Genomic DNA, 26,539 nt, shown 5'->3' with positions numbered 1-26,539 from the left:
CACGGGAATGAGGGCCAAGAGGTATCTCAGTGGTAGAGCCACCAGACTTGAACATCTGAGGTCCCAGGTTCAATGCCTTGCACCACCATATACTGGTCTCCGCCCCCCACCCCACCCCCAGCCCTTACACAAATACATTTTTTAAAGGGGAGACTGGAGGGCAAGCATGCAAGCCACTTAGGCCTACTCTGTTGAGCATCTTCCTACAGGCATATGAGAGAGGAAGGAGCCTGGGAATGAACTGGAAAGACACACTTGGCCGGTGACTTTGACTTCAGGCTCCCTCTTCATTCCGATTTAGCCTTTTCCCATCTGATGACACACTTATGGTGAGCCGTGATCTTCGTGCGCTAGCTCTTACGGTTGATGCATTGATTTTCTTTTACAGTGACAATCAAAACATTTTTTTTTTTGCCTCCAGGATTATTGCTGGGGCTCGGTGCCTGCACTACAAATCCACTGCTCCTGGAGGCTTTCTTTAAATTTTATTTTATTATATTTATTTATTTTCCCTTTTATTGCCCTTGGTTTTTATTGTTGTTGTAATTATTGTTACTGATGTCGTCATTGTTGGATAGGACAGAGAGAAATCGAAAGAGGAGCGAAAGACAGAGAGGGGGAGAGAAAGATAGAGGCCTGCCCATCTGCTTCACCACTTGTGAAGCGACTTCCCTGCAGGTGGGGAGCTCAGGGCTCGAACCAGATTTCTTATGTTGGTCCATGCGCTTGGCACCATGTGCACCTAGCCTGCTGCTACCGCCCGACCCCCCTCTTTAGAAGCAAATATTTTTTTATTAATTAGCTAGAGATAGCCAGAAATCAAAAGGGTAGGGGGAGATAGACAGCTGCAGTTCTGCCTTAAGATTTGCCGGGTTTTCCGCCAGTAGGTGGGGACGCACGTGCGTTCAACCAGGTGCGCCACCACCTGGCTCCCCAATTAAAACATTCCAAAATGTGAAGAGAAAGGGGAGGGGGGAGGAGAGGAGCGGGGGGAGAGGGGAGGAGCGGGGGGAGGGGAGGGAGTCCGGGCAGTGGAGCACCTGTGTGCACATGTTATCATGTACAAAGACCCAGGTTCAAGCCCGCAGTCCCCACCTGCAGGGCGGAAGCTTCACAAGTGGTCTCACTCTCTTTCTTTCTCCCTTCCCTCTTTTTTTTTCTCTCTGTATCTACCCAACAAATAATAAATAACATGGTAAAGGGAAGAGAAGAAAAAAGCAACGGAATGAAGAAAGAAAACCTTCCTGGAGAAACGCAGTGGGGAGAAAGGAACACACCGGCTGGCGGGAGGCACCGCGCGGTCCCCACCAGCATCAGATTCTATAAGCAGAGCGGTCCCAGTCTCACGTCGCCCCGAACCCCCCAGGGAGCCGGGGGGAGGGAGGAGGCGGCCGGGACTGACGCAGACATCATTCCCGCCACCCCGGGGCCACCTCGGCGGTGGCCTGTCTGCTATACCTCTGTGTCCCCCACTCGCACCACGTGAGCTGCCCGAATATGGGCAGATCCCGGAGGAGCCTGGAGCCTGGCCTTTCTCCTGCATTGGGGGTGGAGGCCGGGCCCCAAGGGGCTCAGCGAGCCCGGCCCCAACGTGGAAAGCCAGCCGGCGCCGTAGAGAGATCACTGGGGCTCGCTGACAACCAGAGCTCCCGCCTCGGGTGATCCATCACTTCTTTCCTCAAAGCACTCCGCACCGGGGCTCCCCAGGAAGCCAGCTGTGCCCCCTTTCTCTTTCCATCACCCCTGGTTTTCAGTCATTCCCCTGGCCTCCGATGGCTCTTGGGTGCAAGGGAAATGTTTTGGGGCGCGCCTCTGGTCCAGGCGGCCTGGGGGTGGGGCCGCTGGGGCGGGTGGGGGGGGGATGCTGCAAGGCGTGTCCCGGGGCTGCGCTCATGTGATGGAGGGAGCGCAGGGGGAGGAGGGCGGAGGGGGAGAGGGAGGGGGAGGAGGCTGAGAGGTGCTTTTTTTTTTTTTTCTCTTCCTTCTTCTAAGGAGTTTACAGCCAGCTCGCCTCCCTCATTCGCAGCCCGTGCGCGCCGGGAGCAGCTGGGCCAACACAGGCGCAGCACCCCGGGATCCCCACACTTCTCCCACCCGGCGCTCCCCCGCCAGCCTAGCAAGGCGGCCCCCAGCCATGGGCGCCGGCAGCTCCACCGAGCAGCGCAGCCCCGAGCAGCCCGAGGCGGGGAGCCCCGAGCCCGCTGAACCCCAACCCGGAGGAGGCGCCCCCGAGCCGGAGGCGGCGCCCAGCGCGCCGGGGGACCCCGCGATCCACGGCGCCGGGGACCCCGCCACCAAGGTACCCGCGCGCCGAGCCACCTGCCCCTCCCAAGGGCTGGGGTCTTTCCCGCCCCCCACCCCATTTCTACTGGCTCCGCCGATCCGTCCCACCCCTTCTACAAAGTGGGGCGCGCGAACCGCTCTTTGCACGCTTTGGGGAGATCTCTGGAACCTGGGGTTAGGAGCCGAGCCCCAGAGATCAGGGCGATGGGGTGGGGTTGCGGGTGGTGGTGGTGGTGGTGCTTTGCAGCTTTGTCCCGGGGACCCTGGGGGCGGCGACTGCGCCATCCGCAGTCATAAAGCCGCCTCCTTTCTCTCGCCCGGTGGGAGCCACCCAGCCCGAGTTAGACCCGCGGCCTTTGGGGGGAGTCCCCCGGGGAACTGTCTGGCGCCTCCTCCCTCCCCTCTTCTCCCGGATGCGGAAAGTCAGCTGTGGGAGCAGGAGCTGGGGTGCAGCCACCCGTAGCCCACCCCACCTCCCCACGCCCAGGCTTATAAGGTCCTGGGTGCCAACTGCGCGCTGAGCCACCCGAGCTTGGTACCCAGCTCTCCTCCTGCGGCAGCGGCTCAAGCAGGCGCCGCCTTCCCCATGAGGAGAGATTGGGGTGTAGCCCGCGCGCAGCCAGGGCGAACCAGGGCGCACGCTGCAGTTCCCAAGAGAAAGCCTGGGTCCCCCACCCTTGTTGGGTACGTGCGCCCGGCTGGGTAAACACATACTGAGGAGTAGTTACAAGTTCTTTCAGGATGCGATCAGCAGTGTGAACCCGGGTCCCCTACTCTCCTCACCTCCCCCCCCCCCCCCCCCCCCGAGGTGGGTGCTTCTAGTCATTTGGCATTTGAAGGTGTTTCTGACCTGCTTGGTTGGTGGTGCTTCAGCTCTGGTTTTCAGCACGTGAATCTCAACCAAGGCACTGCTCAGTTTGCTTTGTACAGTTTATGGGGAGAGGTGAATAAGCGATGCTTGATGGTTGAAGACAGACAGACAGACAGACAGACAGACACACACACAGGTGGCAAGTCTGAGGGCTGGGAGGACACAGAAGCATTTACACTGTGGGGAAAAAAATCCCCACTGATTTATAGAAGTCTGATAGATTTCCCCACACTGTGACCTCATTGCTTCCACTGCTTTAGCTGACCCTGTTTGATAACAGTGGAGAGACAGTTCTTCCTAACTAGATGTCAGCACCCCTTTTAGTAACTGTGAGGGTAAACCAGGGTCCCCACTAGGAATGAATATTAACAAGTGCAGATTCCTGGGGTGACTGGATTTTCTCAGAGATGCTTAAGTGTTGAGAGGGAGAACTTTACCTTTTAGGAGGCCTAAATCTCCTTTTAAAATGGGTATCTCTTTGAAAATAAGTTCTGTAGGAATGGGGCGTTGGCTAATACTCAGTCCAGTGATGACAGTGGGTTTCTGATGGAATTGCTAAAAGCAGGGTTATTGCTGGGGCTCGGTGCCTGCACTACGAATCCACTGCTCCTGAGTGACTGTCTGTTCCATTTTGTTGTTGTTGTCATTATTGTATTGCTGTTGTTGGATAGGACAGAGAGAAATTGAGAGAGGAGGGAAGACAGAGGGGGAGAAAAAGACAGACACCTGCAGACCTGTTTCACCACTTGTGAAGTGACCCACCACAACCACCACAGGTGGGAAGCCCCAGGCTCGAACCAGGATCGTTATGCTGGTCCTTGTGCTTTGTGCCATGTACGCTTAACCCAATGAGTTACCACTGGCTTCTGACGTCTCTTTCTTTCTTTTAAATATTTTTTTATTTATTCATTATTGGATAGAGATAAATTGAGAGGGGAGAGGGAGATAGAGAGGGAAAGAGACAGAGAGACATCTGCAGCCCTGCTTCAAACTCATGCAGCTTTCCCCCCTGCAGGTGGGGGCCAGGGGCGTGAACCTGGGTCCTTGAGCACTGTAAAGTGGGCACTTAACCAGATGAGCCACCGCCTGGCCCCATCTGGGGACATTTCCACTTTAGCTTTTCTTTTTTTCTTTATTAAAATTTTTATTTTTAAAATGGGAACCAAGGGCTTAAACGCTGCTCAGCTCTGATTTGTGGTGGTGCTGGGGACTGAACCTGGGACCTCAGAGCCTCAGACATGACTCTTACAGAGCCAGTGTCTCCGCTGCTCCTGTCTGACTTTTCCTCCTCCCTCAGCAGTCTGTGTGAACACGTCACGTGGTCGCCTTTCCCAAAAGATAAATATCCTCATTGGAAAACATCCCTTCCATTCTCCTCTCTGAATCCTCGTACTTTCATAGCATCTTTCTTCTTCCTCTTCTTCCCAGTTACTGCCATTTTGAAACATCCAGACGGTCACCTCCTATATTAAAAAAAAATAATAATAATAGTAAAAGAAATTACTTAAATGACATCCACCATATCACTGAGTGTTTTGGCGAACTGCCCAGTTATGACCCAAATCAATGCACTTATGTGTATCCTTGGAAAATGTGGGTTTTTTTTTTTTCATTTTCATTTCCACTGACAAGATTAACAACCCAGGTCTTGAAGACTTAAGTCTTTTCAAAAGGACTCTCCCTAATGCAGGATGACTCAGCACAGTTTCTCTTTGCTGAGTAATCACATCATCATCTGCTTTTCTAGGCATCCACCTCACCGGAGACCCTTCTTCCAGAAGTTTCCACACTTGTGGGTATAGTGACCTGACCAGTAAGAGTATTTTGGGCTGTTCTTTTTATTGTTTTACTTTTTATTAGTGATTTAATATTTATTTACAAAATTATAAGATAAGGAGGCTGGGTCGTGGCACACCTGGTTGAACATATGTTACAATGCCAAGGACCTGGGTTCAAGCGCCTGGTCCCTGCCTACAGGGGGCAACCTTTGTAAGTGGTGTAGCAGTGTTGCAGGTGTCTCTCTATCTCCTTTTTATTTTATTATTATTATTTTTTTAAACAGAGCACTGCTCAGCTCTGGTTAATGGTGGTATAGGAGATTGAACCTGGGACTTTGGAGGGAGCCTCAGGCATGACAGTCTCTTTGCATAACTATTATGCTATCTGCCCCCATCCTCTCTCTCTCTCTGTCACTCCCTTCCCTCTCCATTTCTGGCTGTCTCTATCCAATAAATAAATAAAGATAATAAAAAAATTTAAACAATTATAACGGGTATAATTCCACACCATTTTACCACCAGAGTTCTGTGTCCTCATCCCTTCCACTGGAAACTGCATTGGTTCTCCCAACACCACAAATATGGGTTTACTGTTATTTCCATAACTATCTCTCTATATTTATATATATTTGCCCTTTTTTTTTTTTCAGTGGTCCGGCCTTCTCTTCCTTTCTAATTCACCCCTACTACTTCTGAGTGTCCTTTTTCCCCTCTCTCTCCTCACTCCAGGTCCTGATGGAGCTGGATTACAGAGCAGCTCTGGTCATCTTCCCCTAACGTTTATCCTTCTGGGGCTATGGACACAAATTCTTTTTGAAGTGCAGAAGGTGGAAGGTCCGGCTTCTGTAACTGCTTCTCTGCTGGACATGGGCATTGGCAGGTGGACCCATACCCCCAACTTGTTTCTATCTTTCTCTAGTCTTATAAGGCTCTAGAGAGGTGAGGTTCCAGGACTCATGGGTGAGATCGTCTGCCCACTCTGGGCTGTCCTGAGGTCCTCTTAGGAACCATTTCTGCCTTCTTTTTGCTAGTTGTGCCTCCTTTCTGTAGCATGTGAGTTGCACACAGTAATGTTTTAGCACATAGACATGAAGAGGAAAGTTAGTCCTGGCCCCCTTGTTTTGACTGCAGATGCTGGAGACCCAAGGAGCCCCCTTGGCTGATCTGCTGTTCCTATATTTTCCCTGCCCACAGTGTGAGCCAGCTCACATGCCCTGGTCTCCCCTTCTCATCCTGGCCATCTCATTTTCCTGGTGGTGAAAAGCCAAGTCCATTTTTTTAGTTTTAAATAGACCGAGTGAACATTTAAGTAAAAAAAAAAAAAAAAAAAAAAAACTTTAAGAGTTGGGGGAATCCTTGATTTCTGTTTTTTCAGAAGTGAGGTGGTGTGTTAGCACTGTGATAGAGAATTCCCTTCACTCTTTTTCCCTTTATTTTTAAAAAATTATCATTATTTATTTATTGAATAGAAACAGCCAGAAGTCAAGAGAGAAGGGGGTGATAGAGAGGGAGAGAGACAGAGAGACACCTGTAATACTGCTTCACCACTCTTGAAGCTTCCTCCCTGCAGGTGGGGACCAGGGGCATGAACCCAGGTGCTTGTGCATGGGAACATGTGTGCTCAACCAGGTGTGCCACCACCCGGCCTCTCCCTTCACTCTCTACCAGGCAGTTACATTACACGGAAGGCCCTCAAGTGAGATCACTTTATTTTTATTTACTTATTTGGATAGAAACAAACAGAAAATTGGGAATGCCTGCTTAAATTTTTACAATAAAGTTTAATTTTTGGATAAATTAAAAAAAAAGAATTTCAAAAGAAACAAAAAGAAATGGAGATGGGGGGAGAGAGAGAGGGAAAGTGAAAGACCTTCCTTCACTGCTTGTGAAGCTTTCCCCCTGTAGGTGGGGACTGGGGGCTTGGACCTGGGTCCCTGTACATAGTAACATGTGCTCAACTTGGTGTACCACTGCCTGGCTACTTTATTTATTTTTAATATATTATATTATTTAATGAGAGGAAGATAGACCACAGCACTGCTCTGCTCTGCTATGATGGTGCTGGAGTTTGAATTTGGGACCTCACAGCCCCAGGCATGTAAGGTCTCACTAGACTTAATGAATGTAGTGTTTCCTTCCTTCCTTCCTTCCTTCCTTCCTTCCTTCCTTCCTTCCTTTCTTCCTCCCTTTTTTTTCAGAGCTCTGCTCAGTTCTGGCTTATCGTGGTGCTGAGTGTTGAACCTGGGACCTTTGTTGCTTCAGGCATGAAAGTCTTTTTATATAACCAGTCAGCTATCTCCCCAGCCCTGACATCACTTTGTGCATTGCCAGAGCTTTCTGCATTGGGTCTGTATCCCAACCCAGTGTTCCCCATCTCAGGTAAGTGAATGGCTATTAGCTTTTTTTCTCATCCAAATTGAGAGATTCCTGTCATATTTTTTGTTTCCTGTCCAGCAATACAACTTACTTTTCCATTCCCCCCTGCTTTTTTCTGCTAATGTCAGTTATCCGCGCGTCCGTAGAGAGAGTGCTCTCAGAACCAAAGGCATCAACATGTTGAGTTAACATTCTTACCAGGTCAAGTAGAGAGTGAGACAAACATGCTTCCTATAGCTTCACTTTCAGAGGCTAGAGGCAGAAGGCTGTTTTTTTATCAATGGTACATTTCTACACAACGGAGGGGCTTTATTCGGAAATTCCTGGGTGGTACCGTCAGTTACTGTCCACATTCAGTTTTGTGACCATGGCCACTGGGGCTACTGTGGGACAAGAATATTAGCCTCCTTGAAGACAGGGAATTTAGTTTGTTTTAAGCCTCATTACTCTTCAACAGTTCCCTAATAAAGTTGCAACTAAAGACATAGCACAGTAGTAGAAGGCAGGACTTGCATGCATAAGGGCCCCAGGTTGAGCCTTGACACTGCATATGCAGAAGGTATGTCCCTCTATCCTGCTAACAAACAAATAAAATCGTGGTGGCACATCGGATTAAGCACACACATTATAGTGCGTAAGGACCCAGGTTCAAGCCCATGGTCCCTACCTGCAGGGCCAAGGGTGGAATTTCATAAGTGGTGAAGCAGGGCTGCAGGTGTCTGTCTCTCTCCCTCTCTATTTCCCCCTCTCCTCTCAATAGCTCTCTATCTAATAAATAAATTAAAATAATAAAATTTAATAATCTTTTTAAAAGACATTTTTTTTTTTTTTTTTATGAGAGAGAACCAAGCATCATTCTGGCTCATATGGTGCTGGGATCAAACTTGAGAATCCAAAGTTGTGTCTAGTGAGTCATTGCCTGGGCTGCTTAAAAATCTTTTTATTAGGAGTCCGATGGTAGCACAGCATGTTAGGCACACATGGACCGGCATAAGGATCCCTGTTTGAGCCACCCGGCTCCCCACCTGCAGAGGAGTCAACTCACAAGTGGTGAAGCAGGTCTGCAGGTGTCTCTCTTTCTCTCCCCCTCTCTGTCTTCCCCTCCTCTCTCCATTTCTCTCTGTCCTATTGGACAACAACAACAATAATAACAACAACAATGATAAACAACAAGGGCCTCTAGGAGCAGTGGATTCATAGTGCAGGCATCCAGCCCAAGCAGTAATCCTGGAGGAAAAAAAGAAACCAACAAATTTTAATTAATTAATTTATTTATTTATTATTTATTTATTATCAGAGCACTGCTCAGCTCTGGCCCATGGTGGTGGAGAGGGTTGAACCTGGGACTTTGGAGCCTCAGTCAGGAGAGTCTCCTAGTATGACCATTATGCTACCTACCCCCATCCCCATAAAAACATTTTAAAAGCCTCATGTAGGTACTTCACTGATGGTGAAGCTTTTCCCCTGCATGTAGGGACCAGGGACCTGAACCAGTGCCCTTCACTGTACCATGTGAACCACCCCTGGTCACCACCTGAGGCTCCCAGGTCCCAGCACCACCATAAGCCAGAGCTGAGTACTGCTCTGGTTATAATTAAATTAAACAAGTAAGTAAATAAATAAATAGGCATAGAGGCAGGAGTTGATTGTGATGCGGGGATATTGCCAGTTTTACCCTGAAAAGGCCGCAACTGAAGATTCTGGAGGAATGACGTGTCTGTTAGGGTGTGTGTGTGTGTGTGTGTGTGTGTGTGTGTCTACCTGCACCCTATGGATTTTCCCCAGATCCCAAACAATGCTGCTTAAAAATAGCATCAGAAACAGCAGGTGTGGGTGTGAGTGTGGTCTCTTCCTAAGTGGCTTGCAGAACCATATTTCCTTCTGTTATAACTTCCTTTAAAAAAAAAAAAAAAAACAGTGCACTGCTCAGCTCTGGCTTATGGTGGTACAGGGGATTGGACCTGGGGCCTGGGAGCCTCAAGCATGAGAGTCTATTCACATAACCGTCATGCTATCTCCCTGTCCTCTTGTTATAACTTCTTAGGCTGATGCATGGTGGTGGCCATTTCCACTGGAATCCTCCCTCCATGAGGAACAGGCCTGAGACAGACACCCTTTTGAATTCTCTATGGGTCACCTTTGGGTCGCCTCTGTTTCTTTGATTACTTTATTTATTTCTTAAACCTGCCAGGACCTTCCACCTATGAGATTCCATTTTTTAATTTGAGAGAGAAAGACACCATAACATTGCTTCACTTATTCATGGAGCTTCCCCTGGTGTTGTGTATTCCTGGTGCTCTCATGTGGTGCTTGGTAAATAAAGTGTGCACTCTGCCAGGTAAGCTGGTTCCTGGACCTTGGCTACTTTTTTTGGTCTAAGAGGTACTGTGAAGTTGTTTCTCCCCCCCACACACACCCTTTTTTTGGTGTCTGGGTTTGAACCCAGGGTTGCTTTTTTTTTTTTTTTTTTTAATTTGCAAAGTATGTGTTCTCTCACTGGGCTATACTACAGGCCCTGTTTTCCTTCATTAGTTTCTACCCACTGTGTTCTAGAATGCAAATGAAAGGGAGAGTGAAGTAGATGGTGTTTGTCCTTGGCCCGTGGAAATCTCGCTGGAGTCATTCAGGAAGTGAGAAACAAATTTATAGCACTCAGCTTCTTGAGAAAAATGTATCTGTTTTTTCTCTCTCATCAGTAACACTAAGCCTGCTAGCCTTGAACCCAATTCTTAGTTCTTATAAAGGTATGATTTTAGAATATTACATCTAAAAATAATCCGACAGAAAAAAATGTAAAAAGAGCTTGGAGTTGGAAGGGAGCACTCTTATGACTGTGTGAGCTTATTTCTTGAAAATGGATGGTAATGATTTGGCATACCTGCAAATCGGCACCTTTGTAGAGAATGTAGGTAAGACTGGGTTTTATACTGATGATCCCTTCTTTTGTTTGTTTGTTTGTTTTCTTTTCAGTTGTACACTTAATTCATGAGAAAGTCTGGACGAGGGTTGGGGAGTTGGCTTAGCCTGCACACACTTCATGAGCAGAACTTCCATGCCTGAGGTCCCAGTGGCCACAGGTTCAAACCCAGCCACCACCTTAAGTCAGAGATGAACAATGATCTTCCTTCTCTTGCTTTTTTTTTTTAATTTATTTATTTTTCCCTTTTGTTGCCCTTGTTTTTTTATTGTTGTTGTAGTTATTATTGTTGTTGTTATTCATGTTGTTGTTAGATAGGACAGAGAGAAATGGAGAGAGGAGGGGAAGACAGAGAGGGGGAGAGAAAGACACCTGCAGACCTGCTTCACCGCTTGTGAAGCGACTCCCCTGCAGGTGGGAAGCTGGGGACTCAAGCAGGGATCTTTAACGCTGGTCCTTGCGCTTTACGCCATGTGCGCTTAACCTGCTGTACTACCACCTGACTCCTTCTCTTTTTTTCCCCCTTAATTTAGCCTCTCTCTTAAAAAAAAATCAATATTTGAAAAAAGAATTGTAAAGATACTATATTTGTAAGACTTTTATTCTTGCTTACTTTCATAATCCTTACTATAAATACTTGGAGTTACTTTTTTCCCTCCTTCTTTCTACCAGAGCACTGACCAGCTTTGGTTTATGGTGGTGTTAGGTACTGAACCTGGGACTTTGGAGCCTCAGGCTTCAGGGTCTCTTTGCATAACAATTATGCTAACCACCACCCCCCCCATTTACTTACTTAAAATAGGCCTGAACAACTATCTCTCTTTTTTTCTCTCTCTCTTTAACTTTTTTCTTTTCACCAGAACACTTCTCCCTCTGGCTTATGATGGCGTTGAGAATTGAACCTCAGGCTTCAGAGCCTCTGGCATGAAAGTCTTTTTGCCTAACCATTCTGCTATCTCCCAAGTCCTGAATTACTTTAAAGCAAAGATTTATTGAGAGAAAGAAACAGAACCAGAGCTTTACTCATGTGCAATGCTGGGGATTGAACTCAAGACCTCATTCTTGTAAGTCCAGAATCATACCACTACACCACTTTCCAATAAAAAAAATTTTTTAAAAATCATCTTTACTTATTTATTGGATAGACAGCTAGAAATTAAGAAGAAGGAGGAGCTAGAGAGGGAGAGAGACACAGAGAGAGCCACCTGCAGCCCTGCTTCACCACTCTAGAAGCCAAGGGGACTGGGGCTTGAACCCGGGTCCTTGCACATTGTAACATGTGCGCTCAACCAGATGTGCCACCACCAGGCTCCCATGAATCACTTTGTCAAGACTCCAGCCCACTCCACATTACCAGGATAGAGAAAGTTGAAGAGGACAGAGGCAGTCGTAGCCTGCCTCTGCTTCCCCACTCAGCAGACTGCCTTCCCGAGACTAGCTTGGACTGTGACCTACTTCTCCAGCTATCAGTTTTAAGATTTCTCCTCTGGGAACAATCTTGAATCATCTTGTTGCCAAAATTTCTTCATGCTCCTGATCCATGAAATGTTGGAATGGGAGTTGGGGTGGGGTGGGGGTGGGGGTTGGGAGCGGCAGAAATCTACCTCCTGGGAAAACTGTCGGAAGAAGACCTTTCCCCCAGGCTCTGTTCCTGTTCTGTCCATTGAGTGGAATTCAGTGCTTCTTCCCAGAAAAGTGGAGGCATTGTAAGCACAGAGTCTTTCTCAGGCACTGCTAGGTTCCTCTCTCTCTCTTTAAAAAATTTTATTTCAGGGAGCTGAATGGTGGCACACATGGTTTAGCACACACTTTACGATGCCTAAGGACCCAGGTTCAAGACCTGTCCCCATGGGAGGGGGAGGGGGGCTTCACAAAGGCGAAGCAATGTAGCTGGTGTTTCTCTATCCTCCTTTCTATCTCCTCCTTCCCTCTCAATTTCTTTCTCTGTTCTAAAGGAAGGGAATAAGGAAGGAAAGAAGAAATGTTGAGAGAGAGAGAAGAAAGAAAGAGAGAAGGGGGGTTGGGCGGTAGCGCAGTGGGTTGAGCCACTTGGCATGAAGATCAAGTACTGGTGCAGGGATCCCTGTTTGAGCCCCCAGCCCCTCACCTGCAGGGGTGTTGCTTCACAAGCAGTGAAGCAGGTCTGCAGGTGTCTATCTTTCTCTCCTCCTCTCTGTCTTCCCCTCCTCTCTCGATTTCTCTCTGTCCTGTCCAACAACAATGACAGCAATAACAATGACGATTAAAAAAAAAAAAGGGCAACAAAAGGGGAAAATAGCCTCCAGGAGCAGTAGATTCGTACTGCAGGCACCAGGTTCCAGCAATAGCCCTGGAGGCAAAAGAAAGAGAGAGAGAGAGAGAGAGAGAAGGGGAGCAGGCAGTGATGCATCCATCTGGTTCAGCAGGAGCACAAGAACCTGGGCTCAAGCGCCAGTCCCCACCTGTAGGGGGAATACTTCGTGAGCAGTGAAGCAGGTTTGCAGGTGTCTATCTTGCTCTCTCCCTCTCTTTCTCCCCCTTCATCTCAATTTCTCTCTGTTCTGTTAAATAAAATAGCAACAAAAAAGGCTGCCAAGGAACAGTAGATTCATAGTGCAGGCACTGAACCCCAGCCATAACCCTGGTGGTGAGAGAGAGAGAGAGAGACGCCAAGTCGTGGTGGACATGGTAGAACATACACATTACAGTACACAAGGTCCCGAGTTTAAGCTCCCAGACCCCACCAGTGGGGGGAAAGCCTCACAACCAGTGAAACTATACTGTAGGTATCTTTTTTTTCTTTTCTAAGAAAAAAAAATTCAAAGATTTGTTTATTTACTAATGAGAGAGAGAACTAGAACATCACTCTGGCCTATGAGGTACTGGGACTTGAACTCAAGACCTCATGCTTGCGAGTCCTATATTCTACAGTGGTGTCACTTCCCAAGCCATTATCTGTCTTTTTTGATTGAAAGATTTTATACATAGAGGCTGGGTGGTGGTGCACCTGCTCGAGCACACATGTTCCAATGCACATGGACTTGGGTCCAAGCCCTCTGTTCCCACCTGCAGTGGGGGAAGCTTCAGAAGCAGTAGAGCAGTATTGCAGGTGTCTCTTTTTCTTTCTCTCTGTATTTTCCACTTCCTGCTCTACCCAATAAAGACACAAGATATTTAAAAGATTTATCGAGAGAGAGAGAGAGAGAGAGAGAGAGAGAGAAAGGCGGGGGGGGGGGGGGGCGGGCAACAACCAGACACTCGCCTACAGTGCCAGGGTTTGAAGCCAGAACCTCAGGTATCAAAGTCCTGTGCTCTGCCTATGGAACCACTTCCCCAGCTTCTGTTCTTCTTGTAAGTAAGCAGTTTATTTGGCCTTCTGGAATCTGGTCGTCCTTGCCCTAACCCATCAAGTCAAAATGCCTTTGCTTTTTAATGAATTAATGGATTGATTGATTAATTAACTTGTATAGAGACAGAGAAATTGAGAGGAAGGGGAGGATAGAGAGAGACACCTGGGATGGCTGGCTGTCCCCACCTGCAGGGGGAAAGCTTTCGAGAGTGGTGAAGCAGTGCTGCAGCTGTCTCTCTGTCTCTCTCCCTCTCTGTCTTGCCCATCTCTCTCAATTTCTGGCTGTTTCTATCCAATAAATAAAGAATAATAATTTTTAAAAGTGCTAAGAGAGAGGGGAGAGAGATAGAGAGCTGCGGTATCGCTTTACTGCTCAGAAAGCTTCCCCCCTGCAGATGGGGACTGGGGACTTGAACCCAGGTTCTTATACACCGCATTGTGTGTGCTCAACTGGGTGTGCTACCGTCTGACACTTTGTTGCTGTTTTCTTTACTTTCTCCATGCTGTCAAAAAGGGGGGGGGAGTGGGTGGATGGGCAAGGAGAAGCCTGTGGTTTCACTCTCTCTTCAACCTGAGCTTTCAGAAAGCAATCCAGCAGTTTCGTGTTTGGTTTGCAGATGAGCCAACCCAGCATTTCAGAAGGCACATCACAGGAGGGCCAGAGCTGAATAACTCCCTGGTTCCCGAGGGTTGTGCCATTGAGTTATGGGATAGGGACTCTGCATAAAGACCCTTCCAGGTTTGGGGGGGAGGGGAGTGTTGCTGAGTCAGAATCCAGTTGATCAGGTGTCGGGGGCTCCTCTGGCCTTCTCACCTGCCAGGTTCGACCACCTTTGCCTGGAGAGAGTGGGACTAGAGTTGGGCTGGGAGAGGGTAGACTTAGATAAGCAGCAGTACCGCCTGAGCTTGGTGGAGAGTGTGTAGGGATGTTGGAAGACTCAGGTGAACCCAATCCCCACTCCCAGACATCCATCTGAAAGAAAAAAAAAGGGGGGAGATACTTCTCCTTTATGATTTCTTTATTATTATTTTTTTAAAGATGTGTTTCTTTTATTCTTTCAAATAATTTTATGTTGGTATGCTTCTAAGACCCCTTCTGTTTCATTGGTTTAATCCCCCCTGCTTGGCACTGTATTCTATTTACATAACCACTGTTAACTAAGCACCGCCCTGCCTCCAGGGCATTGGTTTAATCCCCACTGGTTCTGCTTTTTCCTTCTCCCCACCCCCTATGGTAGTACATCCTCTTTGGACCTGACTCTTCCACCTCAGTAGAGATAAGGACAAGATTGTGATTAGAGATAGCTTAGATTGCGCTGCGTTCCACATGAATAAAGACTGAACTGCGTACCACTCAGCCATGAGTCCTTGGTCGTCTCTGTCTCCCGCCTGTGAAACTCAGCCTGGCAGTTTTATTAGGATAATAGTGATTTGCAAGACAACTGGTGTCACATATGTACGGATTTATTTGTTTTCATAACAGAGAGAGAGTAGCCCAGGAGAGGTGGCTCAATGGATACATCCTTGGCATCGTATGTGCCAGAGGGGTGCTTTGGCATTCTCTCTCTCATAAATAAATAAATACCTCGAAGATAATACAAAATGAGAGAGAGGGCCAGTGACACAGTTCACTTGGATAGTGCGCTGCTTTGCCACATGTCACAGGTTCGAGCCCAGCCCTCACTGAACTGAAAATAAGTGCTGTGTTTTCTCTCTGTGTGTTCAGTCTCTATCATAAAATTATTTGATTAGTTAATTTTAAAAGCTTATACATCTTTTTCAAATATTTTGCTTATTTATTTTGATTAGAGATAGAAATTGAGAGGGCAGGGGGAGGTAGTAAAGGAGAAAGTGAGTATTCATCTTTTTATTAAAAGGAAGAAAGAAGGAAAGAAAGAAAGGAGACTATTGTATTTACTGTTGAATGTAAAACATTAATCTCCCAATAAAGAAATTAAGAAAAAAGAGTAAAAAAAAAAAAAAAAGAAAGAGAGGAAGAAAGAAAGAGAGAAAGGAAAAAGGAAAGGCAGAAGACACAGCTTCCAAAGCACTGCTCAGCATATGGATGTGCAAGGGGTTGAACCTGGGCCCTATAGGCTTTCACGTATGCAAGTCCTATATTCAGATGATGAGCTGTCTCATCATTTATGTTTAAGATAGTTTAAAAAATGTCTATTTATCTCAGGGAGGTGAGACATTGCACCCACCTGTCAACAAGTGTACTGTAAATCATGATCTCCCTAGGTGAGTTGATTTGAAAGGAAAAAAAGAAAGAAAGAAGAGGGGAGGAAGGAGAAGGAAGGGATTTTTCTCACAATGAAATTCAGAAGTGAGACTTGACTGCCTAGAGCCAAGATAACAGAAACTTGACCTCAAGTCGCACACACAAGGCCCGGCAGCAGCACACTATCGGAGGGAACCGCTTCCCCTGCTCTCCAACTCACTTCTTTCTAGTTTCTGTCCTGCAGGAACTGTGCTCAGAGCTGTGAATGCAGAGAGATCCCCAGAACTCCAGTTTGTCAACTTCATGTGTGTAGCGCTTCAGTCCACTAGAGATCAGATTCTCTTTTGTGGGGAGAGAGCCTGAATTCCATCTTCCCTGAGGCCTGATGTTTAAGCCATTGATTCATCTGTTCAGCCTGCAGAAACACCATAGAGAGGTGGAGGGAGCTCAGCAATTTGATTTCTTTTTACTTTTGAGAAAGTTTTCTGCTGTGTTTGTACACTCAGTGAAGAGTATTAAGGAAAATGGTGAAAACATCTAGCTAATTATAATAGCAGGCTCTTCATCTGGTATACTTTAAAAATATTTATGTGGGAGTCCGGCAGTAGCGCAGCAGGTTAAGCGCAGGTGGCAAAGCACCAAGGACCGGCAGAAGGATCCCAGTTCGAGCCCCTGGCTCCCCACCTGCAAGGAAGTCACTTCACAGGCGGTGAAGCAGGTCTGCAGGTGTCTGTCTTTCTCTCCCCCTCTGTCTTCCCCTCCTCTCTCCATTTCTCTCTGTCCTATCCAATAACGACAACATCAATAATAACTATAACAAAACAACAAGGGCACATGGGAATCGGGTGGTAGCGCAGCGAGTTAAGCGCACGTGGCACAAAGTGCAAGGACCGGTGTAAGGATTCCGGTTGGAGCCCCTGGCTCCCCACCTGCAGGGGAGTCACTTCACAAACGGTGAAGCAGGTCTGCAGGTGTCTATCTTTCTCTTCTCCTCTCTGTCTTCCCCTCCTCTCTCCATTTCTCTCTGTACTATCCAACAACAACGACAATAATAATAATAATAACTACAACAATAAAGCAACCAGGGCACCAAAAGGGAATAAATAAATATTTTAAAAACATTTATGTATTAAGGAATTAATGAGACAGAGAGAGGGAGAGAACCAGAAAGTCACTGGCATCTTACAGTACCAGGGATTGAACTCAAGACCTTACATATACAAGTCCTATGTTCTGTTTATGTGTTTGCTTATCTGTTGCCTGCAGGGTAATCACTGCATGGCATGATTCCCCTGTTCTCAGTAAAATGTTACTATTTTTTATGTTTTTTTAAAGATATTTTATTTATTTTATTTTTGAGAGACACAGAGAGAAACACCAGAGCATCACTCAGCTCTGGCTTATGGTGGGGCGGGGGATTGAACCTGGGATTTAGAAGCCTCAGTCTTGAGAGTCTGTTTGCATCACCATTATGCTATCTCCTCCACTATTTTTAATTGTTTTTAGAGTGAGTAAGAGAGGCACAGAGAGACTAAGAGACACACCAGCACTGCTTCCCCGCTTGTGTAATGACATCGTGCACTAAAGATAATCAAATGGGGGGGGTGCTTGATAGTGGCACCTGGGGTTGAGCACACATGTTACTGTGCATGACGACCCAGGTTCAAGCTCCCTGGTCCCCACCTGCGGGGGGGGGGGAGGGGGAGGAGGTGTTGCAAATGGTAAAATAGTGGGGCAGGTGTCTTTCTCTCTACCCCTCTTTCCCCTGGTCTCTGTCTGGTAAATAAATCAATAGTCAAATGGGGCAGAGGAGATAGCATAATAGTTATGCAAAAGACTCTCATACTTGAGGCTCTGTGGTTTCCAGATTCAAACCCCTGCACCACCATAAACCAGAGTTAAGAAGTACTCAGGCCTCTGTTTCTTTCTGTTCTTTCCATATCTCCTTCTCATTAAAAATAAATGAACACACTATTTAAAAAATTAAAAATCAAAATAGTCAAAGGGGTTGCTATGGGGTGATCAGTTTCCCCCAGAGGCAGCCGCCACCATCAGAAGACTCCGGTGGAAGGAAGTGTCGTTGTCTCTCGTGCCCACTCCGTGAGTTGGCCAGGCAGCTGCTGTGGAAAGAGAAGAAGGTTTTGGCAAGTGTTCCAAGCAGATAAAAGGCCATTAGCTGGGAGGCCTGTGTACAAAGGGTGGAGTGTTTGTGAGGGAAGAATAGAGAGAAGCTGATAAATAATGGAAGTTACATCCCATCACTAGAAGAATTACCCAGGTGAGGGATCGGCCAGTTACTCACCTGGTAGAGCACAAAGAAAGATAGTCATATATATATATATATATATATATATATATATTATTTTATTTTATTTTATTTAGTGAGAGAGATACAGAGAGAGAAAAAAAAATACCAGAGCACTGCTCAGCTCTGGCTTATAGTGGTGCTAAGGATTGAATCTGAGAAATTTGGTGCCTCAAGCATGAAAGATTCCCCCCTTCTTTCTATTTTATTGGATAGGACAGAGAGAAATTGAGAGGGGAGAGGGAGTTATAGAGGGAGAGAGAAAGACACCTGCAGACCTGCTTCCCCGTTCATGAAGCGCTTGGTGTCACAGGTGTGCGAGAAGACTATTTGGAGGGGGTGGTGGCTGGGAGATAGCAGAATGGTTATGCAAAACGACTTTTGTGCCTGAGGCCTGACAGTGGTGCACTCAGCTAAACACATTTATTACCATGTGCAAGGACCCAGGTTAGCCTCCACTCCCCACCTACAGGGAGGAAGCTTCAGGAAGCACCTTAAATGTGGCCTTTCTACCTTGAACTATGTATACACACTGCATCAAAAACTTGGGGTTCAGGGTGGGAGTTGAGGGGCATACACAGGAATGTAAGCGGTAGGAAATCGCCAAGACTTCGCCATGACACTTTCTCAGCTCTTTCAGAAGTGCCACATGTAACCAGTATGTAGACAAGAGTTCCTGACTCTCCTATAGTGTGAATGTAAATATTCAAGTGGAAATGTTAACTCCCGTCCTCCTCTGTTTTCTATGGAGTGAGTTACCCAAATGCAGTGGAAAAAAATGTCACCACTGGTGTTTAACAAGGCGGGCCTGAATTATTACGATTTTGTCTCCCATCCAGAAAAAAAGCTGGGCTGTAAGATCTCAACAGAAAAATGGTTGACAGAATTGAGGGTGGGGGTAGGGGTGGGGGTGGTGAGAACCCAGGGGACTAGATTCTGTATCTGAATTTCTCTTGTGTTTTGCAACCTCCAGGAGGTCTAAGTTGGCTTTTTAACTCAGCTTGGTGGCAGTTTTATGAGCTTTATCTCTGTGTTGTCTATACTAGAGACTTTTTTCCCTCTTAATTTGCTTTGTTTAAAATGAAGATTGATTAGTCTTCTGAGACTAATTAAAGACATACTTTGGTCTTTTGAAGACTGCAAAGGCCTTCATCTTCTCTGGCTCTTCTGTTGCGATCTGAAGGATCTATTGTGGCATCTAGACTGCCAGCAGTGACAGAGATTTCAAGTTCCTTTGGGCTCTGTGCCACCACTGGGAGGAATGCAGGGAATGTGTGAGGATCCCGGGAAGTAGGTCAGGGTTGCATTTGTCAGAGAGAATTTCTCAAGCCTCCCCTCTGATCCCCTGGTTCCTGCTTACTCTCCAGCCTTCCTCTGGGGTAGAAGCCAAGGCTAAATTTCCTTCTCTCTCCAGCAGGGCCAGACTGAAAGAGGACAGATTTCCTATGAGCTGCAGACCCCATCCCTAGCCCCAACAAGAGCGTTAAAAGGATCCAGACTAGTGACTAGATAGTCATAGATTTGGTTTCTTGTCTCTTGCAAAACAAAACCACATTAATGTATATTTTATGTACTCTTAAATATTCTTTATTTAGGAAAAAAGAGGAGACACACACACACACAGAGGGAGAGGAAGAAGTAGACAAAATATCACTCTGGCACATACAATGCCAGGGATTGAACTTGGGTCCTCATACTTAGAAGTCTAATGCTTATTCATTACAATGTATATTTGAATGAAAGAGAGGAGAGGAAGTGAGTGAGAAGGGGAGACACCATCCATGGCATTCCTCTTGTCTCTCCTTTTGCTGTCTCCTGTGGAGCCGGGCATTGAACCGCACGCAGATATTTGACATGGAAGGCATTTGCTCTACTTGCTGAGCCACCTCCAAGACCCTTACATGTGCATTCTTTGGGAAGCCCCTTAGAAAATCCCGAGGTGGGAGTCGGGTGGTAGCGCAGCAGGTTAGGCGCACATGGTGCAAAGCTCAAGGTTGCCAGTTCGAACCCCCGGCTCCCCACCTGCAGGGGGTCGCTTCTCAAGCGGTGAAGCAGGTCTGCAGGTGTCTATCTTTCTCTCCCCCTCTCTGTCTTCCCCTCCTGTCTCCATTTCTCCCTGTCCTATCCAACAATGACGACATCAATAACAACAACAATAATAACTACAACAATAAAACAAGGGTGACAAAAGGGAATAAATAAATATTAAAAAAAAAAGAAAGAAAGAAAGAAAGAAAAGAAAAGAAAATCCCAAGGTGACGTCTCTCCTACCCTTTTACATTAACTTCAACCTTTGGACATGCAGATAGGATGGGGGTGGGGAATGCAGGGGTGGTGGTGGAGTGAAAGACCGGAAATTAGAGATCATTCAAACTTTCAAGGTTGAGTACTCTTTGGATAAGTTTCATTACTGAACAAATCTGGAGAATTACATCAGCTTTGGTTTTTATTTTTGCTCTGCAGTGAGTCTAATAACTGTTTATAGACTCATTTTCCACGGTACTTAATTAATCGCCCGTGGAGCTAAACATCGCAGCCCAGGCAGCCGTTTGCTTTGAAACTTTTCCCTTAACCGTATCTTCTGGGGCCAGAGACAGTTGGGCTACTGTGGCGTTAAACGCTGCGAATTATTTTGTCCCTTAGATGCTTTTCGGCTCCCGCAGTGAATACTGGAGGTATTGTGACTGCCAGTGAACTTGAACAAAGATCAGGGGAAGGGTAGCACAGCCTTCTTGAATGGAGCTGCAAACCTCTTCCTCTGGCAACTCCGAGGACAGGGAAATGTCACCAGTCTTTTGCTTTTTATGGTCATGAAATGAAGAAGAGAAAAATCCCCAAAGCTCTTGATTCCTTTGCTCTGAGCTGACCAGCTGGCTTATTTCAGCTTTGGATAAGATGTTGAGAAAAAGACTGATTCATTTTCTTCTCTGAGTCTGATCAAAGCAAATAAAAGTGCATTCTGGGATTGCTAAGACTTAATTTTTTATTTTTATTTTAATGAGTTGCAGTGGGGGTGTGGATACTGGGGGGGAAAGATAAAGACAGGACCAGAGAACTGCTCAGCTCTGGTTTATGGAATTGAAAATGAGACTCCAGAGTCTCAGGAGTGATGGTTTTTTGCATAATCATTATGCTGTCTTCTCAGCCCCAGCCCTTTTTAATATATGAGAGTTACGCAGGTTCAAAGTCTTAGACATTGCATGCATGGGATCACCTGCCGTGGAGAAGCTTCAAGAGCTCTGGAGCGATGCTGTGGGGTCTCTCCTCTCTGCCTCTCTCTCCCATGCTATCTCTCTGTATCTCTCGTCCTCTATCTAAAGAAAATAAAAACAGCCACCAGGAGTGGTGGAATCATGCAGGCATGAAACCTCAGCAATAACCCAGGTAGGAAGTTTCTAAACCTTCCAGGTTCTTGGAATACAGTTGTCCCAGCAAAACCCACAAAATGCCAGATTCTGCTGGACAGCAAGAATGTGGGGGTTTGGTGTGGGCTTATTTTGAAAAAAAGGTGGTCTTCAGAGACACCCCCCCCATTTTGCCAGATAAGGCTTGCAAAAAAGCAAACTAGTGATTCAGAGAATGAAAGACAAGGTTTTGTCCCTACAACCACTGCACCATTTCTTTTCTTTTTTTTTTTAAAGACAGAGATAAGAAAGCAGAGTGGGAAGAGAGAGAAATGAAAGAGTCTCCTAGCACCGAAGCTTCTTGGAGGTGGGTCTTGAAGTCGAGTCACACACATGGGAATACAGCGCCCTATCTGGTTCTTGGGGCCTGTTGGGTTTCTGAAAGGTGACGTTGAAAAACAGCAGTAGTGGTTCTCACCCCTTGGCAAGGCACCCCTGTTAATTCAGGGAGCTTTTCAGAGACACAAGGACCAGGGGTGATGCCAGGGTTGCACAAGGTGAAAGCATCGTGGCTGCTCCAAAGACAAAGTCTCTAGGCCACCTATTTTTTTTATTAGTGACTTAATGTTGATTTATAAAATTGTAAGATAATAGGGGTATTATCCTATATGGTTCCCACCACCAGCATTCTGTGTCCTATCCCCTCCACTGAAAATGGTAGTTGTTCCTCCCAAAGTCACCAATATGGACTACTTATATGTCTGTCTATCTATTTAATTTTTTCCCATTTTTTCAATGGCCCTCCCTTTACTTCCTTTCTAAGTCACTCCTACACCTAATACTACTTCCAAGTGTCTTTTCTTGTTTCTTCCTCTTCTCTCTCAGATAGGTGAAAGCATGCCTGACTTCCTCTGGTGTTTTCCAGATTTGCTTCCTTTTCATTGATAATATAAAAACAAGATTCCTGGTGACAGATGATTTGGGTCCTGGTGGAATGGGAGGTTTAGAGCCATCTGGTTTATTTTCCCTAATATTTATCCCTCTGGGAGTATAGACCAAAATTCTTTATAGGGTGCATAAAGTGTGAGTTCTGGCTTCTGTCGTTGCTTCTCCACTGGACATGGGCATTGGCAGGCCAACCCACACCCCAAGCCTATTTCTATCTTTCCCTGGTGGGGTAGGACTCTAGAGAGGTGAGACTCTGGGACACACTGATGAGGTCACCCTTCTAATTAATAATTAAATAAAATTAAAAAAAAAAAGAAAAGATAGAAACAGAAATTGAGGGGTAGGGGAGATAGAAAAGGAGAGAGACAGAGACACCTGCAGCCCTGCTTCACCACTTGTGAAACTTTCCCCCTGCAGGTGGAGACCATAGGCTTGAACCTGGGTCCTTGTGCACTGTAATGTGAGTGCTTAACCAGGCGCACTACCACCTGGCCCCCTCTCTATCTCTCTATCTCTCTATTTCTGTATTTCTATCTAAAATAAAAAACAAATAAATGAAAAAATTAGCTTTTTTTTTTTTTCATGCAAAGCCAGAGAGGTAGGATGTTGCATAGTGGATAGATGCCAGACTCATATGAGGCCCAGGGTTCAATCCCCAGCATCTCATGTGTCAGATTGATGCTGTGGTTCTTTCTCCCTCTCACTGTCCTTTTGAGTTTAGATAATACAAAAGGACCTTCTTAGATTTAAATGTCTTTTTTGAAATTAAAAATACTAATAAGAGAGACATTGCTAGAGAGAGCCAGAGCATCACTCTGGCACATGCACTCTCTGGAATCGAACTTGGACCTCCTACCACTTCACTGGATAACTAGCTGTCTTTTTCTGGAGACTGTTGTAGCTTCTTAGTTATCTGTTTCCATTCCAAGTTGGGTGATAGTGCCACAGTGGTATCGAATTTTAAGATTTTTTTTTTTTTTCAATTTTCACTGTCCTTCCTAAAATACATACTATTTAGGTCAGCCTTTCTCCCAAGATCACTTTAGACTTGTTTGTTGTCCTCGTTCATCTTTCCTTCCCAATTCAGTGGGATAGGAGCCTATTTCTGTCGTAACTTGCCAAGACATCTGAGGAGGTTTTCATAATTAAAGAATGTATTTTATTTCCTTTAGGAATCAATGCTACTTAACTCTGATTTGTTGTGACATTTTACTGCTGCTCAGGCAGGATTGTAGATCTTTGTTTGTAACTGATAGGAAATATTGCATATATATTTACCACAGAGGGGATCTATGGGGACCTTCCCCTTGGATCTATTTCCTCTCTCAACCCTCACATTTGCTGAAGGAGTATTAATGGTTCTAGGCTTTTAAAGGATTCCTTTATTAAGATATCATTCACTCCCCCACCCACCCACCCCCACACACCAAACTCCCCACCTGAATGGGGGATGCTTCACAAATGTTGAAGCAAGTCAGCAAGTCTTTTTCTTTCTCCCTCCCTCTCTAGCTTCTCCTCCTCCCCTCTCAATTTCTCTCCATCCTATCAAATAAAATAGAAAGAGAAAAAAAAAGAAAAAAGAAAGAAAAAAATAACCACAGGAAGTAGTGGATTTGTAGTGCCAGCAGGGAGCCCCAGCAATAATCCGGATGTTAATTTAAATATGTAAATAAATCATATCATCCACATACTATATAATGGACTAAGAATGCAACTGGTGTTTGCTTGTTTGCTTAGCACATTCCTAGTATAGTTATCACAATAATGTTAGACTATTTTCAATCCCCTTTCCTTGCCTCTTGATGCTGAGTAACCAGGAGTTACGATCTCTTTGAAGGTTTGCCTATTCTGAGTATTCATCATGGCTTGTCTGTACTTTTTGTTTTTTTTGCAGAGGAATATTACACTGTATGGATTTATCCCATATTATGTCTATCTACTGCATATCAGTTAATGGATAGTTGAATTATAATGTGTGAGTTTAACCAGATACGCCACCACCTGGCTCCAGATATTTGAATTGTTTCTGCCTTTTGGGTATTGTGCACTCTGCTGCTATAAACATTAGTGCACATGCACATGTACTTGCATGTTGTCTTTTCTCTGGAAATTAACCTAAAGTTGAATTACTGGGTTCTACACTAATTCTGTGCTGAGATTATTTTATTTTGATTTATTTTAACCAGAGCACTACTCAGCTCTGGCTTATGGTGGTTTGGGGGGTTGAACCTGGGACTTGAGAGCCTCAGACATGAAAATCTCTTTGCATAACCATTATGCTATACACCCACCCATTTTTTTTTTTTGCCTCCAGGGTTATCACTGGGACCCTGTGCCTGCACTATGAATCCACTGCTCTTGAAGGCTTTTTTTTCCTTTTGTTGTCCTCGTTGTTTATTGCTGTTGTTGTTGCTGTCGTTGTTGGATAGGATAGAGAGAAATCGAGAGAGGAGGGGAAGACTGAGAAGCAGAGAGAAAGACAGACAGCTTCAGGTTCCTTACCGCTGTGTGCGCTTGATCCACTGCGCCACCGCCTAGCCCCCTGTGCTGAGCTTTTTAAGGAACAGTCTGAACCATCTTCCTTCCTCACCAACAGTGGTTGAGCATTCCAGTTCCTCTGTATCCTCCCTATCAACACTTGTCTCTGTCTTTTTCACTGTAGTCACCCTTATGGGTGTGGTGTGCTCTCTCATGATGGTTTTGATTTGCATGTGCCTAGTGACTAAGGAGGTTGATCCACTGTGTTTGCAGTGAACTGATGCTCTGGCATTCTCCTTCAGGTGAGTGTTAAAGACCAAAGATGTCTCCCAAAACGGATGTGTGTTTGACAGAACCCACCATGAAGTCCAGTGAGCACTGTGTGCTGTGTACCCTTGGCAATCAAAGCACATACTTTCCTGACTTCTGAAAAATGGCTCATACAGTTCTGACTTAATAGAATTTCCATGAGGAGGAGGGGTGGTGGTGGTGAGAATTTCTGCTGGTTAAGTATGTTTCTCATCAACTACAGAAAGACAGTTATTTCTGGAAGATTCACAAGCCATGTTTTGCTAGGTTCTTTTTCCTTTTCTTATCTGTATCTTTATTTATTTCTGTATTTTATTGCCACTAGGGTTATCACTGGGGCTTAGAGCTTCAGGATATTCCCCCTGGTCAATGTTTTCTCCTTTCTTCTATTTTTCCTTTCCTTTTATTTGATAAAACAGAGAGAAATTTGGAGGGGAGGAGGAGACAGACAGACAGACAGACAGACACACACACACACACACACACACACTGAGAGAGAGAGAGAGAGAACCTGGGAGATGCTATATATCAACTGTGACATCATGCTAGAGTCCTAAACACCTGATTGCCCCACCGTAGGGAATGCTGGGTCCAATGACTTGATGAAGGTCTCTGACTAGGTCTTTTCATTAGAAAAGTGAAATCTTCTCCAGGGCTTCTTGTGAAGGATTGGTGTTCATTAATCTGTTGCCAAACCGTTGATGTCAGCCTGAGTCACAATGGGGGTTAAGAGGAACGGTGATATTCTCATCTGTCATTCTCCATTCCAACATCACATGTTCTTCCATTCTTCTGTCTTTTATTTTTTATATCTTTGTCTATATATATATATTCATACACACACATGCATACGGTGTTGCAGTGGGTTAAGCACACAAGGGGCAAAGTGCAAGGACTAGTGTAAGGTTCAAGCCCCCAGCTCCCCACCTGCAGGGAGTCACTTCACAGGTGGTGAAGCAGGTCTGCAGGTGTCTGTCTTTCTCTCCCCTGTCTTCCCCTCCTCTATTTCTCTCTGTCCTATCTAACAACGACGACATCAATCACAACAATAATAATAACTACAACAACAGTAAAAAACAACAAGGGCAACAAAAGGGAAAATAGATAAAATTAAAAAAAAAAAGGAAAGTTGAAAATGAGTTCACCCTCCCAGGAGATGATACACAGAACAACTGGGAAACACTCAGAATGGAAGAATTCTCACAGTTTATTGTATAAGATGTTAGGGGGTCTGGCTGAGACACACCCAGTAGGCCGGACATTACCATGTCCAAGGACCTGGGTTCAGGTCTCTACCCTACCTGCAGGAAGGAACTTTCACGAGTGGTGAAGCAGTGCTACCGGTGTCTCTCTTGATCTTTCTTTCCTTCTCTCCACT

The 26,539-nt window shown here is 45.8% G+C and overlaps 1 protein-coding gene across 1 annotated transcript in view; it reads left to right on the top strand.

Annotated features, from left to right (window-relative positions):
- Nucleotides 1-1,990: 1,990 nt before the first annotated feature.
- AKAP12 (A-kinase anchoring protein 12) overlaps nucleotides 1,991-26,539 on the top strand; it is a 100,639-nt gene continuing 76,090 nt past the window's right edge. Inside the window, exon 1 of the mRNA XM_007516618.3 lies at nucleotides 1,991-2,299. Within this exon, the coding sequence (XP_007516680.2) occupies nucleotides 2,135-2,299 (165 nt within the window). The 5' untranslated portion in view covers nucleotides 1,991-2,134. The remainder of the gene's footprint in view (nucleotides 2,300-26,539) is intronic.

This window comes from Erinaceus europaeus, chromosome 13, assembly GCF_950295315.1.
Source record: "Erinaceus europaeus chromosome 13, mEriEur2.1, whole genome shotgun sequence".
Taxonomy (NCBI): domain Eukaryota; kingdom Metazoa; phylum Chordata; class Mammalia; order Eulipotyphla; family Erinaceidae; genus Erinaceus; species Erinaceus europaeus.
Note: the sequence above shows the minus strand (reverse complement) of the source record. Positions and strands in the feature narration are given on the sequence as shown.